The sequence below is a fragment of the Paramormyrops kingsleyae genome, chromosome 14 (assembly GCF_048594095.1).
Source record: "Paramormyrops kingsleyae isolate MSU_618 chromosome 14, PKINGS_0.4, whole genome shotgun sequence".
Lineage (NCBI taxonomy): Eukaryota > Metazoa > Chordata > Actinopteri > Osteoglossiformes > Mormyridae > Paramormyrops > Paramormyrops kingsleyae.
In genome coordinates, this window is record NC_132810.1 from 25,463,851 (window position 1) to 25,482,688 (window position 18,838).

Consider the following 18,838-nt stretch of genomic DNA (forward strand, 5'->3'; position numbering starts at 1 on the left):
GCACTCCAAATGTGTTGAGCCCCTTTAAGAAGGCACACTTCCTTTAGGGGATACATGCAGCAGCAACGGGTGGCTCGGCGTACAAGGTGTGTGAAGTGTTGTGTTGGTGATACAAGCTGAATTAATAAACACCTGCAGATGCCAAGGTCTTGGTATTAGTTCTTGGGATACACAACACAGACCCTAACCCATGTGCTGAGGGGTTCCGGAGGAGACGAGTCCCCTGCAGAAAGCAGATGCCTGATGTTACAGCTGCATCATGCAGGCGGCTGCAGGAGAAACACAAGGTTTGCAACGGCACTGTCTGACTCAGACCCCCGCTGTCACCCTGACAGTGACTCCGGTGTTCCCCAGCCAAGGAGCTGCCCTCACAGACACCCCCCACCCCGCTTCCTGCACCGGCCAGGCTTGGCTTCTTCCTGCATGGCCATTATCGACTGGCTAATCGTACTCTGGGTTCCTGTGAGAGGCTCACGGCTTTGCGGATGACAGCTCTATCCGTTAGACGAGGACCAGTGGCGAGGGGAAAGGCAACAGGGCGGGAGCAGGACTGGGACCCATCAACATCTTAATCAATACGCGAGAGTCAAGGAAGAACACTGAGTAAGAACATGCTTAAGCCGGATCTGATTATTGGGTTCATGTTCAGTCCACCAAATGGATGACATCAATCAGCAGGTCACCATATGCGTCATTTACCCCGAGCCCCAGCCTCCAGGGGCGCTGTGAGGGCAGATCAGGGCCTCAAACTGGTAAGTGACTTGTCCCATGGACATAATTTATGAGGTATTATAAAGTCTGATGGCAGATGGCAGTTAGAACTCATACACACAGAGTGCCCTGTTACAGCACACACACACACACACAGAGCCCCCAGTTAGAGCTCTCTCACACACACACACACACACACACACAGAGCCCCTGGTTAGAGCTCTCTCTCACACACACACACACACACACACCCACCCACAGTGCCCTGTTACAGCACACACACACGCACACACACAGTGCCCCCTTAGAGCACACATACACACACAGCCCCCGGTTAGAGCTCACATACACTGACACCTGGCAGATGAAATTTAACATAGACAAATGTAAGGTACTCCATGTAGGGAGCAGAAATATAAAGTACAGGTATTTTATGGGACCTACTGAAATAAAGGTAGCTGATTATGAGAAAGACCTTGGTGTGTATGTTGATGCTTCCATGTCTCATTCTCGCCAGTGCGGGGAAGCAATAAAAAAGGCCAATAGGATGTTGGGGTATATCTCCAGGTGTGTGGAGTTTAAGTCAAGGGAGGTAATGCTAAGATTATACAATTCCTTGGTGAGACCTCACCTAGAATATTGTGTACAGGTTTGGCCACCATATCTTAAAAAGGACATAGCGGCCTTAGAAAAGGTGCAGCGTAGGGCCACAAGAATGATTCCTGGTCTTAGAGGAATGTCATATGAGGAAAGGTTATTTGAGCTAAATCTGTTCAGCCTCAAGCAAAGGAGACTGAGGGGGGACATGATCCAGGTCTATAAGATTCTAACAGGTTTGGATGCTGTTCAACCGAATAGTTACTTCAGCATTAGTTCAAATACAAGAACTCGTGGCCATAGGTGGAAATTAGCGGGAGAACATTTCAAACTGGATTTAAGGAAGCACTTCTTTACACAGCGTGTAGTCAGAGTATGGAATAGTCTTCCTGATAACGTAGTGCAAGCTGAATCCTTGGGTTCCTTTAAATCAGAGCTAGATAAGATTTTAACAACTCTGAGCTATTAGTTAAGTTCTCCCCAAGCGAGCTCGATGGGCCGAATGGCCTCCTCTCGTTTGTATAGTTCTTATGTTCTTATGTTCTTATGACACAGTGCCCCGTTACAGCTCTTTCTCACACACACACACACAGAGCCTTTGGCTAGAGCTCACACACACACGCAGAGCCCCGGTAAGACCTCACACACACTGACACAGTGCCCCGTTACAGCACACACACACAGACGCACACACAGACACACACAGAGCCTTCGGCTAGATCTCTACTAATGACTAATTACTAATGACAGCTGTTGCCATGCATCAGATCTAATGAGCTGATTAAGGTCTGAAACCTTGTAAAAAGAATCTGAGACTTTGGAACTCTTAGGGTGCCCAAACTTTTGCAGAGTGCCACAATAATGTTCTTATTTTTTTATCTTTGTTCAATTTATGACAAAAAAAGTAACTATGCATCAATGTTTGGTGTAAATATTGTGCATTTTTTCCATTTCCTACAGAGACTGTGTTTACATCATTTCCATTTAAAAATGACCAAAATATGTTATTTATCGAGGGGTGCCCAAACTTTTGCATACTACTGTACCTTAAGAAGGACATTGCTGCCTTAGAAAAGGTGCAACGGAGGGCTACGAGAATGATTCCTGGTCTTAGAGGAATGTCTTATGAGGAGAGGTTAGCTGAGCTGAATCTGTTTAGCCTCGAGCAAAGGAGACTAAGGGGGGACATGATCCAGGTATATAAGATTCTAATGGGTCTGGATGCTGTTCAGCCAAATGGCTACTTCAATATTAGTTTAAATACTAGAACTCGTGGCCATAAGTAGAAATTAGCGGGAGAACATTTTAAAACAAATTTGAGGAAGCACTTCTTTACACAGCATATAGTTAGAGTATGGAATAGTCTTCCTGCTAGTGTAGCGGAAGCTAAAACCCTGGGTTCCTTTAAATCAGAGCTAGATAAGATTTTAACAACTCTGGGCTATTAGTTAAGTTATCCCCAAACGAGCTTGATGGACCGAATGGCCTCCTCATGTTTGTAAATTTCTTATGTTCTTCCTTATGTTCTACTTGAGGGCTGCTGCTAGTCATGGCAACACCACTACTAATGCAAGATACAATAAATTGTTAAACCCTGGTCCCTGTTCAGGCACCACTTATGTAACACTGCTGATTCCTGCCTCAGAACCAACCTATTACACACTATACGTAGGGAGGGACATTTCAGGGTGGCGTCAAGAGAAATACACCATCAGTTCACAGACCAAAGAATATTTACTAACAAAGGTGAGCATATTACCCCTGCAAATGTACATGTAAATAATGAATTAACAATAACTCAAGAAAACTGGTGTTGAGATGGATAACAATACAACTGAAATGAATAGCAAAGTCCAAAGTGGAGACCAAACGTCCTCTTCCAAGTGAGGATGGCCCAAACAATGGTAGGATGTGAAGCCGGAAAGAGAAGTTTGGCAGTTGCAAGTAAATCAGGGGAAAAAAAAGTCCTTTCTGAAAATAAAAAAATCATACATCCCGCTTTTTGCTAAACCCAACAAATACACATGTATATCATTCAAATAATTGTTACTAAATTAAACAAACAATACATCCATATCATTCAGAAAAACATCTTACATTGAGCCATGAACGCTTCCCCTTCCTCAAATAAGGACTTACTTCCTTTATTCTGAGCCTCAAGAAGGCTCTTGCTCCTTATAATCCTCTAGGAAATTATACTGACCCTTAGAGGACAGGAGTATAATTGCAGACATCTGGTAACAAACCAGTGTTTGTTACAGTGCCCTGTTACAGCGCACACACACATACACACACACAGTGCCCAGTTTCAGCGCAAACATTCACAGTTCCCAGTTACAGGCTCCCCAACACCCTGTAGCGGAAAAGCAGTAATGGAGGGTGGAGACATTGAGTGACTGTAGTCTGCCTGTCATCTTTTGAATTTGTATGAATTTTTCATTTCAAAACATTTTAATTATTTTTTGCCTCATTGCAAAACTTTAGCTTGACCATGAGGTGACAGCAAGAAAATAGAAACATATTTTCTCGCAGTATAATGGCTGTTTTATAAGGTAATTAAAAAAAAGACCTGTACCATGTAAAAAAATATATTAGAATAATTAAATGTATGTTTTATTAATTCATTGTACAGCGTGAAAATACGTCTTTGTTTAAAAATTATTTGATTTGACCGTGGGGAAATATTTTTCCACGTTTTATGCTGCCGTCTGGTGGCCAAAATCGAGTACTGCCATTTAAAAAAAATTTAAATGATCTTTTTGGTAATTGCAATACTTACATTCGGCCAGGAGATGGTAGCAAGAAAATAGAAAGATAATTTTCCCACGGTTATTAGGATATGTGTATATGTTTGCCTTGTGCTATGTTAAATGATATTACTTAATGCATGTTTGATTATTTCCCTGTACAGCATTGTCCTGAGCCTGGTAGCCTGGTGTAGCCGAGTACTGAGGTGCTTAGTGCAGGGGTGGCCAATCTTATCCGCAAAGGGCTGCTGTGTGTGCGGGTTTTCGCTGCAGCTCCCTAATTGGATTACTAATTAGAGGACTGATTGGCTGAAGAGTCCTCACACCTGGGTTTTAACAGCTGACCTACAGGTTATCCCAAAAACCTGCATACACACTGGCCCTTTGCAGATAAGATTGGCCACCGCTGGCTTAGTGTGTAAAAGTCACCAACACTCTGTTGACTCAGTAACTGCAGAGTTCCTAACTTCCTCTGGCATTAACTCCAGCACAAAAACTGTGCACTGGGAGCTTCATGGAATGGGCTTCCATGGCCAAGCAGCTGCATGCAAGCCTCACATCACCAAGCGCAGTGCCAAGCGTCAGATGGAGTGATGTGAAGCACACTCTCACTGGACTCTGGAGCAGTGGAAATGTGTTCTGTGGAGTGACAAATCACGCTTCTCTGTCTTGCAGTCTGATGGGTGAGTCCAGGCTTGGCAGATGCCAGGAGAACGTTATCTGTCTGACTGCATTGTGCCAGCTCAGGGGGGTTCTAAACTGGGCCAACATGCATGACCCCCCTCTGACCCCCCCTAAAATATGTATGCTACTTGGGTCTGAAATAAATGTATTACTACTGTTATTATTATTTACATTTATATATATGTACTTTTAAAAATGAAATGTTTTAATGGTTCTATTTTAATACTTTAATACACCCTCTGATGTTGACACCTTTGAGTTCAAAACATTTCTCATTTGGAACAATTCATCCATTTCCTGAAACCACTTATCCTATTCAGGTTTACAGCGGGTCCAGAGCCTATACCAGAAGATATGGGCGCAAGGTGGGGAACAACCCACGATGGGGCACCAACCTATTTTGTGGCACAGAATGTATTTTGAGCACAAAATCGAGTGCTTGACAGTTGGTGCTTGCATCACTAAGTATAATTTCTCTGTGATTCTGTATGTGAGAAAGCCATTGACCATTTGAATACAGGTCAGAAGTTTCATGAAGCATTCCATTTGTACATTATTTATTTTCATGAAATTGTTCATTTAAAATAGCTCTACTGGTAGAAAAGAAACCTCTACTATTGAAACAAAAATTTAAGAGCAAAATAACAGATTAAAACAAATACTAAGGGTGTTAATCATATTTTACTAATCTAGCACAATTATTATGTGGCCCACGTGAGTCTGGACAAGTTCCAATGTGGCCCATTCACTAAAAGGACTTTGATACCCTAAGTATAGAACCTCCACTGTGCCAAATGTACAGTTTGATGGAGGCGGGATAATAGTATGTTAGTAAGTAGTTCTTCAGGGGTTGGGCTAAACCAATGAAGGGAACTCTTACTGCTTCAGCATGTCTGGGTTTGTTATTGCAACTAGGAAAAAATGAGGTTAAACAGAAAACAGATTATTAGCTCTCTGTGTGGAGAACTAGATGAAGAAACTGCACCATGATAGTGTAGATATGATGGTACCTAGAGATGGGCGATCCACGTTTTTTCAGTTCCGATCCGATTTCGATACACAACTGCCGATACCGATACAGATTCCGATACAAGAGCTCTTTTTACTTTGTTATACTTTACATATTATTTTTTTTAAGCTAGTAAATACAGATGGAAAAAATGTATGACAAAAAATATTTAATTAGGCTACTACAAACATACATAACGTACTGTTCCACCTCATTTGTTTTAAGCGTTTTTGAGGCATTTGCAGTTCAATATGAATATCTTCAAAGCAAATATACACAAGTGGCGAATGCTTAAAATTTTAACAGTTTTTCTCCCATTGGCATCAGCGCAGTTACACTTTTGTTGCGATGGCAGCCCCTCTTGTATCTCAAGCAACGAGTTCGCAAAACAGTCCAATTAAGTTAGCGACTCCCAAATCATCCATTGCTTTGTTTTGTCTCGCAGTTGCGTGCGCTTTGTTAAATGGGATTTTCCATTAAACGCTATTCCCACCTCAAAACCTTATTTTACATAGATTGCAAAACGCTGTGCTTCCGATTTCTGTTAAAAGCCTAAAATACTCCCAGATCACGTCTTATCCTACGCTCCTCGTACTGCGAAGGGTATGCGCATGACCTCACAGCAGGCGGAAGTCACTGTACTCACACCCACTGAGTAGCAAAAAAGACTTAGGGGCAGTGATAGCGTTCGATTTGAATTCCGCAAAAACACACATGTAAAATGGGAAAGAGCTGTCGTGCGATTGATTGCCAAAAACTAAATAAGTAAGTATAGGACGTGGATCGGTCACGCATGGCCGATTCCCGATCCGTCAAATAGGTCTGGATCGGCGCCGATACCGATCCGAATATCGGTATCGGTGCATCTCGAATGGTACCCATCTGACCTTATCACACTTGTGTGCAAACAGTGGACCAGATATTTCACTGACTATTACAGAGTAATTTATTTTGAAAAAACAACAATTACAAATAAAACAGGACTGATACAACAAGAAGCGCAGTTTTATCAATGCATTTTACACGTAACCCCATTAAGTAAAATGTGCCAAAGTTTCAAATATCTCAAATGGATTAAAATTGATAGGAAATAATAGAATTTCATTTAAACACACTGCAAAATATTCCAGTTCATTACTGAACAGAAATAGAGGAAGTATGAAATTAAATGCTGAATGTGGCATATTCTTAGTGATTTCTTAAGTTGTAATTTTTGGGCTCATCATAACTGCCTGGTAATGCTTCCAGTTTCCTGATACAAACTGATACAATATAGTTTTAATAGAAATTACACAATTTTATCATGTTCTGTATGCCCATGTGTCAATTTCTATGCTTAGAAATCACATATAGTGTAAATACGCATTTCGTATTAAATACATCAAACTAATAGCAGTTAAATGTGGATATTCCCCAAATGTGTTTGTCATTATCCCACCAATATGCAGTTTTATATTGAAATGAATGCATATTTTATCAAATATTTGCTAAAAGGGCTTTTAAAGGCATCCATTTAACAGTCAATCGTTAACTCTGGCAGCGGCTGGTGGTTTATGGAATGTGACATCTGCAGTTCCTCCAGCGGCACACAAAAGGGAGGGTCAGTGTATCTTGCTTTTGGTCCCCCGGCCCCGGACAGCCAGCAGCAGCAGCAGTCCCAGGAACACCGCCGCAGGGCAACACATGTAGAGAGGCTGCTGCAGCTTCAGCAAGGTGAATATAGCCACTACAAAGCAGTGTGCATGGGTGTGTTAGCAGAGACCGAAATGCAGCCAAAATGACCCGTTTCCCCACCCCAATATTTACTATTCATAATTTGTTCAACTGTTCTTTGTTCTAGCTGTGTTATCCTCTGCAGACACTGATAATGGCATCTCACCCATATCGTTACTTGCTATGCAGATTGATCTGGATATAAGTTTTTACCATTTACCTCATAAGTAAGCTTACCTGTGAGTTGTCATTTTCTAAATGTTGGTCAAAAAATAAATCAGTCATATTACCTTTCTTGCCATATTGCTGTTTTATAAATCGGAATTATACATTAAATTAAAGGGGAAAACACAAGGACCAGAGCACAAGCATATGATCGCTACACAAACACAGTGCATCTATCCAACTGCGAACTTCTGAGCTGCCCACTATAACGCCTCAGGGAGAGACCGATGCTGCATACATCAGCTTGCGGTCTTGTTTCCTCACCCATCATGACCACGGAGAGAACAAGATTGCTGATCTCCTGCAAAATCCTGGGCCCGAAAGCCAGCAAAGCTCCGGCTACAAGCTCCAGCCAGCCAGTGACGATCAGGTACTGCTCAGGCTCGAGATGGAGGCCCACTATCCGCAGGGGGAATACGGCCGAGAACTCCACAAACTGGGCGCGCTGGATGGAAGATGCGCAGATTATCACATTAACCGAAATAAATGCGAATATGCTTCTAAACCATTACGTGTGTATGATATTCAATATTTCATTTTGTTAATTATTTGTGAAATATATATATATATATATAAAAAATATTGTAGATAAACGTTCAAATTTACAATAATATCGTTGAAATCTGGGGATACCGGTGATAAAAGATAAAGTACGGACACCAAGCGAAAACGGCCTGGATTTTGGTGCATTCTTCACGACAAACACAAGCAGCAGGGCGCTTTCCAGCAGCGGATACAAAATAATATTTTAAAATATGAATTAATATTTAAAAACATTCAGTATCACGTAGGTTAATATTTTAGTTTTACGTAAAACATCATTAACATTTATAGCTTACGCACCTGAAAACGTGAATGTCTGACAAACTCCCGGTTTAAAAAGCGCGCTCGGCGTACGTCTCCGGACTCAAACCGCGTCGTTTGCTGCGACCATCCGATCGGCTTCTTACAGTAAAAGGTTTATATATGCATGAACACTCACCATGTGCATGTAGATGTCCTCCGATATCTTATCGGTTAGTTTCACTACACCTGCAAGCACAAACAAAAGTCCCAGCAGTATACGCAAAAGTGTGAAAACCAGCGCCATTATAGAAATGACAATATGGGGAGGAACAAAAAAAGTCGCATAGCGTTTGCCACGGTGCCCCAGCGATTCGTCTGCCTCGCTGCTCCTTTTTCCCTTTCCTCTTGGTTAGTGGCGGACTTCCGGCTTGAATCGTGCTGCTGTGTATTGCGACGATCCCTTTTATGTGGCGCTGATGGTTAAGGCATAAAAAGGCCCCCATTTCCCTATATTCATTGCGGTAATGATATTTTTTCATTGCTCTATAATCTCTTGACAATTAGGTTAAAATGCAATGTTTGCAAGTAACGAAGTACAGATACTTAGTTACTGTACTTAAGTATATTTTTCACATATCTGTACTTTACATACAAGTACATTTAGCCGTTGACTTTTACTCTATTATATTGTACAGCGAATATTTACCTTTTTTTTTTACTCTACTGCATCTGTACATAGCCTTGCGTTACATTTTAAAATCACATTGCTGTTTTTTTTTAATTGGATGACGACAGGGGAAGCAAGTCATGGGACAAATACCGAGATTTCAGAGGGTTTCTCATCAAAATAAAGCCCACCGACGTGAAGTAGGGAGTAAGGGTCAGAGGTTGGGAATCGTGTCAGATCTTTTATAAAAGCAAGATAAAACCTTTGAATATCGTGTTTTTTCCTGATGGGGAGAGTGGTTGCTTTACAGTTTGTACTATATGCATCACCTTTTGATGCTTTATGGAAAGTGGCCCCGGAAATGACAGGTGTTCCTGGGATGTTTCTCATCAGGCTGCCTTATTGGTGAATTGTAAATAGCATGTTGGCAATGTCATGACAAGTGTTAAAATCCACATCCTGTGGCCATTGGCTGATAAGTTTTACTTGATAACACACACATAGAGGGCTTTGCGATATGACCAAAATCTCATATACTGATACATATCACGATATAGCACATTCTCGGTAAATTCAATGAATAAATAGCTTATATAAATTGACCACATAGAAAGACCTATTTCTTATATTTTGAATCATTTACTTGGCAAGTAAAAGATACTAATATTTCATTTTTTCCTTTTATTTTAGAACATTTGCGCAAATTTCCAACTAAACATGTAACAGAACTCCCATTTAAATGATCCTGACTTTTCAAAATAAGTCAGACTTTCCCTTAATCCTGCTTCGTGGAACACCCCCCTGGTGTAAATTTCATGTCAATAGCCCCATTAGAAATATATTTACTGAGGAAAATGTCGACAAGTTCAATACTTATTTTCCCTGGTGTAAGTGCAACTTCCTTTTAGACAGGCTGGTTATCCCCTCAATGCACAAACAGAGCAAGAGGAAACATACCAGCATCACAAAAAATAACAGGCAGTGTGAGCTACAAAGACATCAAATTTAAGGGCATTTTAAGAAGCATGTTTGCACTTAAGCATTTCGGGGTGAAATGATATTTGAAGATGTGGGTCGTTAGCATTTTCCCTGAGTATAAAGAACTCTAATGTCCCAGCTGAGACAGGGAAGATAATTCCATGTAGTCATGGTAGGATGAGACTTGTGATGAAATTGCAGATCACAGAGGTCACACTGGAGTGTGCAGGGAACTGATGACTGCTTCGAATGGGATATAGCTGTGTTCAAAAAGTGGCGTCTGACCTTTACGTGTATTTTGACAGAGAAATAATGTTTTGCCAACACTCATACTAACATACATACTTTTGAAAACATTTATTATGACTTCATTCCAAAACAGAACACCGGTCAAACAAGACTTCTGGCTGGACATGGTTTCAAGTCTGAGTTGGGGATGTATGTGTGCCTGTCAGTCAGTGTATTGTGTGCTGCCATTGATGAGAAAGCAGCCTGGTGAACCTTATGTGTCCGTGTGGGCGCTCTCGCTGTCGCCCCCTCGCGGTGATCGCTGGTACAGCTGGTGCAGGTGCTCTGCCCAGACCTCGGCCTCTTCTGCACCCTCGCAGCAGCGCTGCCAGGCAGGTGGTATGGCCTCTATGCCATAGTGAGCCCCTGCAATGGCACCTGCCATGCAGGCGATGGTGTCCGTATCCCCACCCAAAGCTAGGCAGTATGCCAATGTCCTCTGCAAGCCCCCATAGGCATCCGGAAGGCCTCCCTGGGGCTCCAGGCAATGCAGCACACAGAAGATGGCTGTGGGCACAGAATGTAGGGCTGCAATGCCGTTCCCTGGGTGTGAAAGGCAAGAGAGACATAATGGTAAAGGGAGGCTATTGGTTAGATTGACACTGGTCACTGGTCTTAATCCTTGAACTCAGTGTTTATTCATTCCCGATATTTTTTGTGTTTTTGTGCCAAAAACTTAATCCCACTACAGCATCATTAGTTGCCAGTTGACTGTGATGCTAATTATGCATCTAGAAAACAGATAAGAGCTATTTTTCCATTTTTAAACACAAAGTATCCATGCAACACACGTTTATAATGCAATGCATATCACAAAGCACAATGGAGTCAATGCTTATTTCTTTGTTAAATGTAGCAGCAATCACCCTAACCGACTAGTCTGACTTTGGCTAGCACCCAGCTGAGAGAAAATAATTTGAGTATTCCTTGCCTTTTATAATTGGTATGATAAAAAGTTTTAACAGTCTCCACTCAAAAAAATAAATGTGTCTTTCTACCACGGAATGGGTACTGACCCAGCTCCGAAATGACCTCCTCGATGCTCACAGTGCTCTTCTCCATGAGCTCCTTCACCTTGTGCAGGCGGGTGCAGTATGGGAACTCTGGCTCATTCAGTCTAGGAGCCAGAGAGACACACAGGCTGTAAGACAGACTAGGCCATCCAGAGCCTCATGAAAAATAAGACCCAAAAAAGGAAAATCTTTAACAGCTTCTACCTGGCGTGACAGAGTGGGGTGAGGTAAGCACTTACGCACGAGCGTCACTACGGGCATGGTCCTCTGCTTCAGCATCCTCCATCTCTGATATCAGGCTGTTGATGAAGGCCTGGGGAACAGCCAGCGCCCCCTGCAGGGCCAAATGTACTGCCAAGGCTTGCAGCACAGCCCCGTTATAGCCTAGAGCACAGGAGTGTGTCAGCATGGCACCCAGCCGGGAGTACTGAGTGAGACAGGAAGCAGAGCAGGGAGGAAATTCAATATACAGAACAGTGGGATACAAAAACAGATTACTATAATAATACTATTCATCTGGAATTCTGTAAGAATATACTGGGTATCCACAGAATTGTCCCTGTCAATCAGACCACATCTCTTATTCACTCCAAATTAAATAAGTGTCTTGCATAAGATTCCCCTTAGTCTTACTAAAGCTAAGCTCACAAAAAAAGGTTTATCTTTCCGAGGATATATGCATCTTTACAGAAATCAAAAAACAACAGGGTTCATCAATTTCGCTGCCTGGATCCCTAATTAAACAGGTGCCACTCTCAGAATAGACTGTGCAATTCAAATACAACAGAAGCAACCCCAGTACGCAAACATAAATAAGCAAAAAGGGAAATTTGGGAACTAAACACTGCCTCACCCTCTTAATATCCGCTGGGTCACTGAAGGCCAGAGCAAACGGTGCTGCCCGCATGGCTCCCCCATTTCCAAAAGAGCCACGGCCACCAAACTGAGCACGTGCGGGCTGGTAGACGTCGGTCAGGCGAGGGGAGGACAACCTCCGCAGCACCTGGATCACCCCTGAGCCGTAGCCCCGCCCTGGAGCATGCCTATACTCCTCAGCAAACCTGGAACGGGAAAAATAACAAATGCATCAATACACGACGACGTGACCTCCCACACCTAAGCCTCATGCTGTGTCCGATTTACCTGTGTGCAAGGTCATGCTGGTCGAAGGCTCCCCTGGTCAGAAGAGACTGGACCACGCAACGCGTCATGGCTGTGTCGTCACTGTACTGCAGGATTCCTGAAGAAAGCACAGACTCGCAGTCACACCAATACGTTTGAAAATAACGCTTGTCAATAAGAAATCTTATAAAACGTTTAACTGGCGTTTCTTTTCTGATGTTTAACGCTTATTCATATAACTTAAGCCGAATCACACTGACTTATGCTTCAATTTTGGCTTGACGAATGCGACAATATTTATATAATAAATAGGTACACAAGTGTCCCGCTACACTTAGTCCTAATATCCATAGCGTATGAAATCAATAAATAAAATGTCAAATTTCACTTCGTAGACTGACAACACGTTAACTCAAATGCACCATCTACCTAATCAAAACGCTACATTAGCCCGGTTAGCAAGGGTGGCTGCTATGGGAGCCGCACCATCGCCGCGGTCATCCTGTTCTAGCCCGTTCAGATGCTGCAGGACGCGCTCCATCGGAACATCCTCCGCCCCCTCGAACTCTCCACCGACGCAGTCGCCAAGCACTGCACCGACCAGCGCCCCTCGGAACCGAGCGAGGGACGCGGGGCCTCCCGCTCTCAGCCGCGCCGCTGCCGCCATCACCCGTCAGGCCCGGCTAGCGCTGGAGCTTATTACATGCACCGTCTCCCTTTAACCCCGCGTTTCTTCTTCCCGTACGACCAAAGCTATCAGTATTACGCTGAAGTGCTAAGTGGCCCTGGCCTAGTCGGTGTGTTCACACCGCCCTCTGCTGGCAACAGCACCGCAAGGGCACTGAGCAACGCCAGACTTTGGGTTTGGTAGGTTTTACTTGCGCAACCAGTTTCCCCACAACTTTTATAACATTTCAACAGTTCTCTGTGAAGACATGAGTTATTTCTCTTTTTTTTGCGTATTTAAAAGACGATTTATGTCTGTATATAATCCAGTAAAATGCTCACCTTGTTGGATAAAAAGTACGGTGGCCTTGAAGTCCCAAAACACATCAATGTGTTTAAAAAACGCAAGAAAAAAAGTTCTTTTATTATTTGTTGTATTTTGCACTTCGGTGTTGGCTGACCTTTTCAAAATAGAAGTCCGCAAGTCAGGCGTACGTCAGCCTAAGGAAGGAAGCAAGCTTAAAAATGGCAAACATATGTTATCAGAATCAGAAAGATATTTATATTAAATATACAAGGTATCATACCAAGCAAGAAAATATATAAGTATGTACACATGACTGCCTACCGACAGTGAGAAGCAACATGGGATGGAATAGAGAGTCAATAAACAAACAAAAAAGCAAATAAATAAATAGTAAACTGGGGTGTTGCTAGGATGAGTTGTTTTTTTTCATCTTTTTTTCTTACTGAACAAACATTTAACCAGTAAGGTTTTAATCTGTCAGCCGGGGATCGGACTGCCAGGGCCTCCCTTGGCCGCCACCCGATCCACAATGCACCGAAACCCTGACATTCCCCTTGCGGGTGGTGGGCCCACCTGGGGACAGTCCCGCGTGCCTCTTTCGGGCTGTGCCCGGCCACCAGGCGCTCGCCAACGGGCCCCTCCCCCAGGCCTGGCTCCAGGGTGGGGCCCCGGTGACCCTAGTCCGGGCGAGGGAAACGGGACTTTGATTTTTAACTTTTTCATGGGGTTCTTTCGGTTGGGGAAGACGTACTGCCTCAAGTGGAGGAGTTTAAGTATCTCGGGGTCTTGTTCACGAGTGAGGGTAGGCGAGATCGGGAGCTGGATAGACGGATCGGAGCAGCGTCTGCAGTTCTGCAGGCGCTTAACCGGTCCGTCGTGGCTAAGAAAGAACTGAGCCAAAAAGCCAAGGTCTCGATCTATTGGTCCATCTTTGTCCCTACCCTCACCTATGGTCATGAGCTATGGGTAATGACCGAAAGAACGAGATCGCGAATACAAGCGGCCGAAATGAGGTTTCTCCGCAGGGTGTTTGGGCTCTCCCTTAGGGATAGGGTGAGAAGTTCGGATATCCGGGAGGGCCTCAGAGTAGAACCGCTGCTTCTTCACGTCGAAAGGAGCCAGTTGAGGTGGTTTGGACATCTGGTCTTCCTGCTATTGTAGTGGAAGCTAAAACCATGGGTTCCTTTAAATCAGAGCTAGATAAGATTTTAACAACTCTGAGATATTAGCTAAGTTCTCCCCAAACGAGCTTGATGGGCCGAATGGCCTCCTCTCGTTTGTAAATTTCTTATGTTCTTATGTTCTTATGGTGCGGATGCCTCCTGGGCGGCTACCCGGAGAGGTTTTCCGTGCCTGTCCTACAGGGAGGAGGCCCCGAGGCAGGCCCAGGACTCGCTGGAGGGATTATATCTCTCGGCTGGCCTGGGAACGCCTCGGTGTCCCCCCCGAGGAGCTGGTGGGGTTAGCTGGGGAGAGGGAGGTCTGGGTGCCTCTACTGAAGCTGCTACCCCCGCGACCCGAACCCCGGACAAGCGGCAGATGATGGATGGATGGATGGATGGTTTTAATCTGTTTTATCTCAAGAGACGTATTAATGTGTCTTACACTTCAACCAAATTGTTCATCACCCTAGGACAACAGCCAGACTATGTAATATCTTGGTGGAAAAGGAATAAAGCTCTCAGGAAAACATGGCAACTTTGGAAAACCTTTACTTGCCAAAACTCAACTCTCACAGCAGGTACCAAACGTGTCTTACACCAATCACCTCACCGGCTGAAGGGTGGGGCTACTCACATCACCAATCACATCACTTCCCAGTTCCAATGAATATTCAAACATTTTCAGAAGTGAGGGGGCAAGTCTATCTGAAAAAACTTCATGAAACTCAACAGGACAGCCATCTGGTCCTGGGGTTTTTACTGCTTTGCATTGCTCTCATGGAATCTTAAGAACATAAGAACATAAGAAATTTACAAACGAGAGGAGGCCATTCGGCCCATCAAGCTCGTTTGGGGAGAACTTAGCTAATAGCTCAGAGTTGTTAAAATCTTATCTAGCTCTGATTTAAAGGAACCCATGGTTTTAGCTTCCACTACAATAGCAGGAAGACTATTCCATACTCTGACTACACGCTGTGTAAAGAAGTGCTTCCTCAAATTTGTTTTAAAATGTTCTCCCGCTAATTTCCACTTATGGCCACGAGTTCTAGTATTTAGACTAATATTGAAATAGTCATTTGGCTGAACGGCATCCAGACCTGTTAGAATCTTATAGACCTGAATCATATCCCCCCTTAGTCTCCTTTGCTCAAGGCTGAACAGATTCAGTTCCGCTAATCTCTCCTCGTAAGACATTCCTCTAAGACCAGGAATCATTCTCGTAGCTCTTCGTTGCACCTTTTCTAAGGCAGCAATGTCCTTCTTGAGGTATGGTGACCAAACCTGCACACAGTATTCTAGGTGGGGTCTTACCAAGGAATTATATACAGTAAGTGTAACATCACCTCCCTTGACTTAAACTCCACACATCTAGAGATATAACCCAACATTCTGTTCGCCTTTTTTATTGCTTCCCCACATTGGCGAGAGTGGGACATGGAAGCATCAACATACATACCGAGATCTTTCTCGTAATCAGCTACCTTTATTTCAGTGGAACCCATAAAATATCTGTACTGTATATTTCTGCTCCCTGCATGGATTACCTTACATTTATCTGTGTTAATTTTCATCTGCCAAGTATCAGCCCATTCGCTAATTAAATCCAGATCCCGTTGGAGCCTCTCTGCTGCTAGATTAGTATCTGATACCCCGCCCACCATAGTGTCGTCTGCAAATTTAACCAGTTTACTGTATGTATTCGTATCAATATCATTAATGTAAATTAGGAACAATAGTGGTCCTAAAATTGAACCCTGCGGTACCCCACTATAAACGGAGGCCCACTGTGACATAGTGCCTCTAATAACTACTCGCTGCTTCCTATCAGTTAGCCAGTTTTTGATCCAAGCTGCCACAGTTCCTAAAATTCCTGCAGCTTTAAGCTTTAACAAGAGCCGTTTGTGGGGGACAACATCAAAGGCTTTCTGGAAATCTAAGTAAATCACATCATAGGCCTTTTTGTGATCAATTTCACTTGTAGCTTCCTCAAAGAACTCAAGCAGATTCGTTAAACAGGATCTACCTCTCCTAAATCCATGTTGGCTATCCTTTATAATGTTATTTGCATCTAGGTAATCTACCATTTTCACTTGAATTATAGCTTCCATTATTTTTCCAGTAATGCTAGTTAAACTGATTGGCCTATAGTTTGCCGGATTACTTCTATCCCCTTTTTTGAATATGGGTGTTATATTAGCATGCTTCCAATCTGATGGTACCACACCCGCAGATAACGATTTCTGGAATATTAAAGTCAAAGGTTGGCTAATAATATCCCTCATCTCTTTCAAGACTAAAGGTAAGATGCCATCAGGCCCCTGTGATTTATTTATTTTGAGTTTAGCTAGGCTTAGTATCACATCAACCTCAGTTATACATATATTGGTCATAGACGATGCTGTATTCGTATTAATTGGTGGTAAGTTACTTGTGTTCTCTATTGTGAACACCCTATTGTATTTCCTTTATTTTAAGTGGTTGTTCCAGTTCTTCTTTCTTAAGAGAATCAGTTCCAAAAAATGAAACATATTTGAATCGTCATTTTGAAACTCAGATGTACACTCACCTAAAGGATTATTGGGGGAGGGGGGGTCAGGGGCGGGTGTGCTTGGTGGCTCTCGGGGCATCCCCCTGGTCCCCCGGGTGGGGGTCTTGGGGGGGGGGGCGGGTCTCCCCGGGGCTGGCGGGGCCCCCGCGGGGTGTGCGGGTGGTCCGGGGTCCGGGCTCTGTCCGTGCCGCCTGTGGCCGTGGGGTTCCTGCCTCGTGCTCGCCGGTGGGGGGCGCCCGGTGCCTCCTTCCCTGCCTTCCTTGGGTGGGCGCGCAGCCGTCCGGTGGCAGGGGCCCGGGTACCTGGCCGCTGTGGGGCGGCTGGGTCCGTGACCCGTCGGGGCTCTCCCGGCCTTCTGGGGGCCCCAGGGCGGTGTTGTTGTGGCCTCGCACACACACTGGGAATCATTCCATGTTAACCTGCACACTCATACATACACTCACAACACACAAACATACACATATGCGTACACACACACATACACGTATGCGTACACACTCACATACACGTATGCGTACACACACACACATGCACATGCACACACATACACACACTTTCATATCAACACACATGCACACACACACACCTATTTTATCCCTCTTTCCCCTTGTATGGGTGTGTGTGTGTGTGTGTGAGAGTGTGTGTGAAAGTTGGTGTGTGGCTTCCACTCCCTCCTCTCAGATGCAGATACGGGTACGACGATATTTAGACAGTGTTCCTGGTGGTCTGCTTATGCATATATATTTATTTTCTTTCGTTGGTATTAACATATTTAATTCCAGAAGCAGATACTGGCACAAGCACATTCCCATGTCATAATGGTACCACTGGTTTCTTTGTGTGTATACTGTTTGTGTGTGTCCCTGGATCTTATCTTTCAGATACAGCAGCTGGTGTGATGATACGGTGTAAAGCAGCAAGATGCAGAAGCTGTCCTCTTATTACTCTTTCCTTTTTGTTCTACTGTTTGTTATGTATTATTTCTCTTCCCTGTCTCTCTCTCTCTGACCCCCCTCCTTATTTTATTTTTATTATGTATTTATTTATTTTTCTACTTCCTCTGTCTCTCACCCCTTTCTCTCCTTTCTCACTTTCTCTATCTCTTTCCCACTAACCCCCCTGTCAGCTCCGGCTTTGTGGCGCATTGACATAAAAATGATTAATAAAGAGTATACCTCAAGTAACAAGAGGAGCTTAAATCCGAAGCTCCACTTGTTAAAATAAAAGTGTTGGCACAATAAGGCACCCAGACTAACATCCTGCTTGCTAAACTGCCGGACACGACAAGGGGGGGAAAAAAAAAAAGGATTATTAGGAACACCATACTAATACACCCTTTCGCCTTCAGAACTGCCTTAATTCTACGTGGCATTGATTCAACAAGGTGCTGAAAGCATTCTTTAGAAATGTTGGCCCATATTGATAGGATAGCATCTTGCAGTTGATGGAGATTTGTGGGATGCACATCCAGGGCACGAAGCTCCCGTTCCATCACATCCCAAAGATGCTCTATTGGGTTGAGATCTGGTGACTGTGGGGGCCATTTTAGTACAGTGAACTCATTGTCATGTTCAAGAAACCAATTTGAAATGATTCGAGCTTTGTGACATGGTG

General features: G+C 43.7%; 2 protein-coding genes and 1 long non-coding RNA gene across 4 annotated transcripts; 1 reads left to right on the forward strand and 2 right to left on the reverse strand.

Moving 5' to 3' along the window:
• The first annotated feature begins 2 nt into the window (after positions 1-2).
• LOC140578330 (uncharacterized) lies at positions 3-5,188 on the forward strand. The gene is made up of 3 exons (XR_011982433.1): positions 3-752; positions 4,544-4,738; positions 5,060-5,188. It is a non-coding gene; the product is annotated as an uncharacterized lncRNA (long non-coding RNA).
• Positions 5,189-6,676: 1,488 nt separating this feature from the next.
• Positions 6,677-8,928, reverse strand: LOC111838768 (transmembrane protein 35B). The gene is made up of 3 exons (XM_023802059.2): positions 8,669-8,928; positions 7,951-8,131; positions 6,677-7,474 (listed from the first exon to the last, which is right to left on the reverse strand). The coding sequence occupies exons 1-3, from the start codon at positions 8,774-8,776 to the stop codon at positions 7,350-7,352; spliced, it is 414 nt and encodes a 137-aa protein (XP_023657827.1). The 5' UTR covers positions 8,777-8,928; the 3' UTR covers positions 6,677-7,349.
• A 1,531-nt stretch (positions 8,929-10,459) lies between these two features.
• Positions 10,460-13,340, reverse strand: adprs (ADP-ribosylserine hydrolase). 2 transcript variants are annotated; one of them, XM_023802057.2, is made up of 6 exons: positions 13,027-13,340; positions 12,562-12,658; positions 12,272-12,479; positions 11,658-11,845; positions 11,422-11,522; positions 10,460-10,948 (listed from the first exon to the last, which is right to left on the reverse strand). In XM_023802057.2, exons 1-6 carry the CDS (start codon positions 13,205-13,207, stop codon positions 10,620-10,622), a joined length of 1,104 nt encoding a protein of 367 aa, XP_023657825.1. In that variant the 5' UTR covers positions 13,208-13,340; the 3' UTR covers positions 10,460-10,619. The 2 variants fall into 2 exon arrangements, with proteins under 2 accessions (XP_023657825.1, XP_023657826.1); XM_023802058.2 differs by having other exon boundaries at positions 12,970-13,099.
• Positions 13,341-18,838: the final 5,498 nt, after the last annotated feature.